This window comes from Pteropus medius, unplaced genomic scaffold (genome assembly GCF_902729225.1).
Source record: "Pteropus medius unplaced genomic scaffold, Ma_sr-lr_union100, whole genome shotgun sequence".
In the NCBI taxonomy this organism is placed as follows: Eukaryota; Metazoa; Chordata; class Mammalia; order Chiroptera; family Pteropodidae; genus Pteropus; species Pteropus medius.
This window is the reverse complement of record NW_024351729.1, coordinates 19,788,460-19,797,921: the sequence shown is the minus strand read 5'-3', so window position 1 is coordinate 19,797,921 and position 9,462 is coordinate 19,788,460. Positions and strand designations below refer to the sequence as shown.

At 34.3% G+C, this 9,462-nt stretch overlaps 1 protein-coding gene across 1 annotated transcript in view; it reads left to right on the top strand.

The window, feature by feature from the left end:
• Window positions 1-9,462, top strand: part of ABCA12 (ATP binding cassette subfamily A member 12) — a 162,883-nt gene that overhangs the window by 105,431 nt on the left and 47,990 nt on the right. The window contains 5 exon segments of the mRNA XM_039844712.1: window positions 1,381-1,462; window positions 1,839-1,988; window positions 4,149-4,328; window positions 4,925-5,240; window positions 8,027-8,141. Of these exon segments, the coding sequence (XP_039700646.1) occupies window positions 1,381-1,462; window positions 1,839-1,988; window positions 4,149-4,328; window positions 4,925-5,240; window positions 8,027-8,141 (843 nt within the window).

The following is a 9,462-nucleotide window of genomic DNA, read 5'->3' as shown; positions in this document are numbered from 1 at the left end:
TCTATTGGTATATGTATATTCGTAAGTGGGAGATTACTCTTCCAAAACTTTTTTTCTGTAAACAAATTAAAAAAAAAACACATGTTATTTTATTAAGGAAAGTTTTATTGGCTAAAGTAGTAAATTAGCAAAGGACATGACCTATTCATTATAGTTCCCAAGTGTAGTCATTTACTAAGAAACTCTGTGACCATGTCCACAAAGTGATCATCATCTACTGAAAGTATCTTCATTCTGTTCTAGAACAAAATAAATTATTATTCTCAATGATTGAGGACAAATTTATTTCTGCAAATGTGCACAGAATTTGAAGTTTCACACTTTTGTACCAAGACCTGGGTTTGCCCTTGTGAACCCTTAGGCCAATGCCTTAAAATACTGATTTGAAGTTTGTGAATATCCAAAATGATAACCACTTCATAGACTTGTGAAGATCGTATGTGTAGAAGCATTTAAAAATAGTATTATAAATCAGAGAGAGGACTGACTATGAAAAGAGTAATGGGAAAATGGAAATAGGTTCAATGGGTCATCTCTAAATTGCAGCTAGTGCAGTGCTTTGCCTATTGGTAATGCTCTGATTCAGATTTTCCATGATGCATCAGTTAATTCCTGGTAACTAGATTTTAAAGGACTCCGGTTATCATGGTTTATATCTGTGTGACAGCCATTGGTCTGCACGGTACCAACTACTCTTAGACCCCTCAACAGCTACAAATTTATTAAATTAATTCCATTATATATGTATGTTCTATTAATACATGTTATTCTCAATCATTTATTTCTATGATAACAAAACAGAAGATATTGTTAAGAAGGACAAAATAATAAGTGATACTGAACTATCTTCTAAAGGAACAACCAACTTAAGCCTAGCTCACATAAAAACTGGTCATGAATTTACACTAAGATGAATAAATATTTTTTTAATCGATTTGAATTTTTTCCCTTCAACTTTCCCCTTGGCTCGTATTGTGGCTCCCTAAGGGAATTTACGCAGTTCTTTTAGTTCTAACTCTGCTATCTGTTCACTGGGGATAATAAAAACACCACAGGTGTTATCGAAAACTGAGAAAATCAAGGAAAACTTTATTAGACAGTGCCCAGCACATAGTAGGACCTCAATAAGTATTACTGAGTAGTACTTCTACAGTTTTAGAAGTTATATCTCCTAATTTGAAGATAATTATAAAAGCCTTCATATTTTAAAAGTTATGTTTTATTTTAAAAATTTTAGTCCTTCTACATATATAATTTAAAATTTTATCATATTTATTTTTCCATGTTCACATGGTTATACTTATTACAATATAAAATAATATTATAATAATTTACATTTGGCTATTCTGGTAAGAATGGTCATTCATCCCTACTTTAAAGAAAAGTAACCTTCAGCTGGAAAAAGCCGAGTGCTTGCTGAAAGCTTCACAGCCAGAAATTGGTAGAACTAGTATACAAATGAGTTGTAATGTCAAATGCATGTAGATATCACAATTTTTAAAAGTTGTTTTTGTTTCAGTTGAACAAAATTCAACCATGAACCATCAAAATTGTGTATACCATATGTTAAAAACAAATGCTATAATAGCCATAGGAAAAAAGACCATTAAATTGAATATAATTTCCTAATGTTGATTATTATGGTCATATCTGGGCACTTTCACGTGCTGACCAATCTGTGTCTATAAACAAGCAAAAGCCCAGCCTTTCAAGCCATTACCAGCCACATACCAACTCTTTCTTTCTCAAAAATTTGTATGCAAGCCTTTGCAAGTTGGTACATTGATAACAATATCTAGTAGTGGCTACTGCATTTCACTGTGGGTATTATTAGAGAGACAATGATTAACATGTTTTCTTCTTGTACTGAAATGGATTTCCTATTATTACTTGTTAGAACACTCTCAGGAACCCCTTTGTGCAAGTGTTTGTAAAATTCTCCGTGGGACTTGATGCTGTTGAACTATTGAAACAGATAGATGAACTCGGTGAGTCCAGATTTACACTGTTATTCACTAGTCATATCGGAAATGTGAAAAACATTGTTCCATATGAGAACTTCTTTTCCTTTTCTTCCATATTTGGTTTCTAGCCAGTTTTTCAAAGAAAAATAAAATCCTGCCTATATCTCTGTCCATCTTCTTCCCAGTTAGTTGTATAATTACAAGTAGTAATGATTATTTGGCTACCCAGTGTCTGTTGTAAGTTTCCATAATTATAATGCAATATATTCTATGTAAGTGCAGCTTTTCCTACAATAATAGGTAGGTTGGTGGGTTGCTAGAAGTAAGGACACTTTTTTTGTGTGTGCTAGCTTGAGGAAAAACAGGTCCTTGAAGAACAAAGAAAGATAAAATGGTTTATTTCTGATTACATTACCATTTTATCTCCTCTGGCTTCAGTATTACTCTGACTAACCCAGAATGTAACTGGAAGAGGTTATAGAGTTAGCAAAAGCAAAACAAAAGTAATGCGAAGACTCAAAAGGAAATAAACCTAAATCAGTAGTCTGGTTGGATTCTCCTCTCACGGTCATTTAAAAGGAACAGGCCATAGAGGATCAAAGGAAGCTGTCTGAACTTATGCATTCCCTCTGCCACATCCCCACCTTCAACCGAAGAGTTGCAAGACATCTAATTCAGTCTGTCTGATTCACCGTTGCTATGCAACCACTGGTAGAGAAAGGGATTGAGAACATCAGAATTTGGCAGCAGTAAAGCAAATGTCCCTCCTCTTCTCTGGAGCTACAGGTACATAGTGCCTTAGGTTGCAAATCAGTGGGGAAGAATCATGCCTACATTTATACTATACAGTGTATATAACTGTATGCACTTTATGATAGCCCAGTTTGATTAAAGAAAGATGTTAGCGATTTATTCTCTAAAAGTACTATTTGAGTAAGAAACCATTGAATCAAAATATCAGAGATATACTACAAAGTTCTTGTAAATAAAATAAAGTTATTTTATCATTCATAACTTTAGATGTAGGAGACGATTTTTATAATAAAATAAGACTAAAATGAACACAGCAGCAAGACTTGATGTCTGTGTAATTGTATATGTAACATAATATCTAAGAGGTTGTATAGTTTGAATTTGGGAGGCACTGACCCTCACAGCTCTTATTTGATTCTGTTTACCAGCATTTCTAAAGAATCCTTGGTGTTTTATTGATTTCCAATGGCCACTGGGGGCCACTGTTCAACCACAATTTTACCCTCCCCCACCAGCATCTATATCAAGCAAAACATTTCACTTTAAATTCTAAGAAATTTAAGAACTTGCCTTCTGTGCAAAATTTGGTTTTATATTAGACAATGGAAGAGACCTGTTTGGGTTCAGTGAGGAGGGATTTATGATATAAACAGTCTTCTCAAGATTCATGATGATCAAGTCAGTGAAAATTTAATTGGCCAAGTGATTTATTAAATTGCAATTTCATATTTACCCTTTGTCTCAGTTGATTTCCTCATAAGAAATCATGAAATCGAAGAGCAATTAAATGCTCTTCCAGAGTAATTACCTGAAATAAAATCTTGATTGTTTTATCTAGCATAAATACATATATTATAGAGATAACCCACATACAGTTTTAAATCAAATAATATTAGAAAATTGTAAGTATGTGGCACAGATTCTCAGTTTCCAAAGAAATGATTCTGTAGCACAACTTATTGAATTATATAGTTTATTCATTCTACACACTCTGCATAGACTTTCCTTTGTTTAAATTCTTTCACTCACATTCCCTGAACAAAGCAGGCATTACTGTTTATTCAAAATTTCATCTCTAATTTATAGTTTTTTTCCTAACTACATATAGATAGATTTTTTGATTATTCATGTTTAGTCTTCAGTTAATTAAATCATAGCAGAATATACTTTTAAGTTAGCTTGTCTCATTCTTTAAAATTGAGTTTACTGTATTTGTAATTAGCTCAACATTCTCAATGAATATTTGCTCACTGGACACATTTTTCTAGATATAGAGTACTAGACATTTTTAAAGTAAATTCTACAACTTTCTATTCTTTATAATCTAGTTTAATATACTTAACCAAAATTTCAATATTTTGTCTCATTACTACTAGAAACGACATTAAATTATATTATAATGTGTTTTTTGTCTGTTTTGCTTTGCTTTAGATATTCTAAGGCTGAAACTGGAGAACAGCATTGACCTCATCAATCATCTCAATACACTGTCTTCCCTTACAGTAAATATTTCTTCCTGTGTATTATATGATCGTATTCAGGCAGCAAAAAGTGTAGATGAAATGGAGAGAGAGGCTAAAAGACTCTACAAAAGCAACGAACTCTTTGGAAGTAAGTGTTAGTCTACTAGAGTTTGAGCTTCTCTTTGTACTAAAATTGGCCAAATTCTTCCCTCACCTCTTTCATCCAGAACTCAGAAAAATAGTCTGGGGGGGTCACTGTCCCCTCTGATGTCCTTAGAAACAAGAACCTTTCATGTAGTCAACCAACCATATCGTCTGAGGAGCCTTTCACAAATGTATAACTTTGTTGGTACAGCTAAAATTAAGACTGAAAAGGATTACATAGTTACACGGTAAAGTCGGGCCCATCCTCATAATCAGTCAAGATTATGTATTTTAATGTGTGTGTGTGTGTGTGTGTGTGTGTGTGTGTGTGTGTGTGTGTGTGTAATTTCAGTAAGTGGCTTAGAGTGATATGTTTAATCTAGCCATTTAGTTTGTGATTATATCCTCGAACTCTTGCTTTGAATCTCTGAGTATGTCACTCTCAATTAGCCATTTTTTCTATCAATTAGGAGCTCAAACTTACTATCACATTACTAACTTGATTACCTGTGTTTGGCCTCTCCCATGCATACCCTCCAAACAATGAATAATGTCAACCATAAAATAACCTTTCTGCTGTTGTTGCCACTTTATTTTTAGGTGTTATTTTCAAGCTTCCTTCTAACAGAAGCCAACACAGAGGCTATGACTCTGAAGATGTCTCTCTTCCTCCTGTCATAAAATATACCATCCGCATGAGTCTTAAGACCTCACAGACGACGAGAAACATAAGAACCAAGATTTGGGCCCCAGGACCGCATAATTCTCCATCACACAATCAGATCTATGGCAGGGCTTTTGTTTATTTACAAGATAATATTGAAAGAGCAATCATTGAATTGCAGACTGGAAGGAACTCTCAGGAAATAGCAGTCCAGGTCCAGGCAATTCCTTATCCCTGCTACATGAAAGACAAGTAAGTCTGTGCACTTCTAGCCCTTGTTAATAGTCAACCACTTTTTTGAGAACTCATTTATGTCCATTCATTCACCTGTATCAAGAGAAAGGCATAATGTTTGGCAAACCTTTGTCAATGCTGGTTTCCATGGTAGAGTTCACACTATAGAGCACCATTCTACTGTAGCTCCTCTTCGTTACCAAAATGATGGGAACATCTTACCAAATGATCCATGTTTTCCTTATCATAACTCTTAGTATTCCAAAGACTTGGTCTCCAGAATTTGGAGAATTGGACTCCAGACTTGAGATCATCGTTGGATGATTTTTAATGTTACCTACTCCCAGCTGGTCTTACTTTTCTCTCAGCAAATGAGGGAGTTGAATAAGACAATCTTAAAATTATTTTCCAACTCTCATATTTGCTTAAAAATCTGTGAGCGCATAGTTAATTTTAAAGAAAAATTTGATGGGACAAATCATTGATCAACTCTCTAAAATAAATATTATGCCATCTAAAACTATGTTATGTACTATCAGTCCACTTGCTAAGAAACCTTATCTAAAGTGTTTTTGCTAAATGAACAAAAAATGTAAAGATTATGCTTTTAGACAATTGAATTGGAATGTTCAAGAAATCTGCCTGTCAGGTATCACTTTGACCATGGTAAAAGTGAATAAATACATACATAAAAATAAGGCTGGAGTACAACATTTTTTAAGCTCATCCTACACAAAAGCTTGAGGCTGAACATTACTTTAAAGGAACTGTACCTGTTATTCAGCCCAGTTATTGCAGTTTATATACAATTCAGATGCTTCTGGATGCTGCCCCCCGCCCCGCCTTTTTTCTTTCTATTGATGCTCTGTCTCCCTTGGCTGCTTCAAGAACTATAGAGAAGATGAGGTTATGTAACCCTTTGTGCAGCAGTGATATGGGCAGACAGGTGAGAATTTCTTCAATGGGTTGTCAAGGTGAGCTGCTTATTGTGAAGGCCAGTCAGGACCTTGCAGCCTGAACCATGTGTGAACTGCAAAGGCTTGCGTGAATAGCAAAGACCCGTGGGTTCAATTAAATGAAAATTCTCATCTATTTTCTTGCTCACATTTTTTTCCCCTTGTAAATTTTGGTATCTGGGATGGTGAGTACCTGGATGTTTCTTTTAAGAAAAAAAGTAAATATACTCTGAATTCTTTATGGGAGTATGATCATAATGCCTTATATATACATAGAAACTCTTTGTTGAATACAAAGTGCTTTCACACATATTATTTCATTTGTCCCACCCAACAACTTCCTGAGGTAAATGGAGACAGGTATTATCAGCCATATTTTCCAGAGGAAAAAAAACTAAAATTCAGAAAAGTTAAGTATCTTGTCCTAAGTTGTACAGGTGGCACCTCACTGGTCCTTCAATTACAAGACCAGAATTTTATCCTTTATCCTCTACCGAACTTAAAATACACACTCACTTGAAAGAAACATTACAGGGGATTTGTTATTAATAAATGAGGGCTTTTGCCTAATTTCAGAGCCAGAAACAGCATTGAGGCTGGACCTGAGTCAAGGTCAAATTCATTCCACAAATATTCTTTAAGTGCCTTCCTATGCCAGACAGTTTTCCAGGAACAAAAAAAAATTGGATATGGCCCAACCCTCACTCTTCCCCCACAAAAAATCCCCCTGCATATCTATGATGGTGATACACTTCTGATGCTAAAGCGAGAATGAATGATGGTGATGTCATGTTCCATTAATATTTGCATTTTTCATGGAGAACTTGAAGGTAATTCCTTAGCCTTATCGATTAAAAAGGAAATGGCTTTAGTCCTTACTCCAAGTAAAAGCTTCAATGGAGCCTAATATGCAAAACAGATCAATTTAGAGTTTATCTCATTTAAAACTATTTGTTTGCCTTAGCCCATAGGAAGGAGGCTAATGTAGGAAGCCATAGTTTTCAAAGTACAGTCCCTGGACCAACAGCATCAGCATCACCTGGGAAATAGTCTAACATGCAAATTCCTTACCCCACCCCAGATGTAACAGATCAGAAGCTTTTGGGTGGGGCAATAAGCTTTGTATGTGGTTCTGATGCATGCTCAAATTTGAGAAACACTGCATTTGAACTTTCAGGTATCATGAGCAGGCCACTCAGAAGTGTATTTGGATCCTGATGAAGTTTCCAGTGACCCTCCAGTTAGCACATTACTGGAAAAGACATTTTTATACTATTTATAAAACATCTCCTGAAGCATTATTTTGAGGAATCCAAGTTATTTGTCTGTATTTTAAATGGAATGTTTTGAGTTTTATTTTATTTGGGGAAATTTAGTTTTAATAATCACTATGAGCTTCCAAAGAGTAGAGAAATACAGTAATTTGAGAAGATATAGCTTTTAGCTAGATAAACCAATTATCATCTAATTTTAAATCTACCTTTTAGATAAGAATTTAGTTTAGGCAGAAGTGTTGTGAGCCTTGAAATTATATCTATACAATAATTATTTTCCTGGACAGGGCATACTCAAACACATTTTAAATAATATGGCAATTTTATCTAGCAATCCAGAGCTGTTTTTGATTCTGGCAACATTACGGCAAGAAAATCATGGGGCCACTGTTAAGTCAGTTTCACACTTCATAAATAAAGGAATAATATTAATGATTATTCTCAATTTCAAAACAGGAGTATAATTTCAGTGTAAGGATGAATGTGTTCTTTACATATTATAATCTGCAAGTATAACATTCATTTTGGTCACTGGATTTTTTTTGTTTGTTTGTTTGTTTTTGTTTTTTTACAGCTTCCTAACCAGTGTCTCTTATTCTCTTCCAATTGTGCTCATGGTTGCCTGGGTTGTATTTATAGCTGCATTTGTAAAAAAGCTTGTTTATGAGAAAGACCTCCGGCTTCATGAGGTATGTTGAGAATCTCTTCTTATTATAAAAAACATATATTTTATAATAATTATTACTATGATTTTCATTGTGCCTATATAAACTCAGAAAGCCTGAGCCATATTTTATGAATTAGAAAAATATTTTATGCATCATAAAAGCAGCTGGTAAGATGATATTTATTTTCCCAAAATGTTATATAGAAGTTATTTTATAAGAGCTTCTAAACAATGAAATCTGAATAATTTTGAATAAAATCTAAGTACAATTTATGATCCTAAGAGTAATTTTTGCCCAAGAAGTTACCTGTAGGATTTAGGATCTAACAGAATAAGTTTAAATAATAAAAACAATACTATTAAAGCAAGAAGATTGTTGGCATGGTACCTAAATGAGTCCAAAGAAAAATATTAATATAGATATACAGTTGACCCTTAAATAATGAGGGTGTTAGGGATACCAACCCCCATGTAGTTGAAAATCTGCCTATGACTTTTGACTCCTTCAAAACTTTAGTGGTTCCGTAGTATCCGTGGGGGATTGGTTCCAGACCCCCACAGATACCAAAACTTCCGATGCTCAGGTCCTTTATATAAAATGGTGTAGATTAATGCACATAGTCAGCCTTCTGTATCAGCAGATTACTAACCGCAGATCAAAAATACTATTTTACATCCACGGTTGGTTGAATTTGGAGATGTGAAACCCAGTGAAACAGAGGGCAGACTGTATATTGAAAAAAAGTTGCATGTAAGTGGATCCATGCTGTTAAAACCTGAGTTGTAGTTGTTCAAGGGTCAACTGTAGATATAGAGATAGATAGAGATAGATGGAGATGGAGATGGAGATGGAGATGGAGGATGAGATGGAGATGGAGATGGAGATGGAGATGGAGATGGAGATGGAGATAGAAATAGCAAGAGAGAGATGATATAGGATATAGAAAGACATAAACACAGACATTGACATATGGCTTGTTTCAGCTCTCAAAAGGCAAATTTTCTTCCCAGTATCCCTTGTCTCCTTCAATTACCTCTTTCTCTATCTCCCACTAGCTCATGATTTATAGACTAAGAGTTTCATGTTATTAGAATAATAACAATAATTATTAGAATAATGTTATTAGAATAATAACAATAGAAGACAGGATCTAGGATGCAAAGCATGATCTCTTCTTGAGCATATTCTTCATCATTGTTCTCAAATCCAAAATATCGAACTTCTTTTTAGAATTTATGTAAAAGCATTGTGTGATTCTTGAATTGTATTGAAATAGAAATTATTTTATCTGTTCATTCTGTAATGAGTCCATTCTTACACTCATGACTGAAAAAGAAAAACA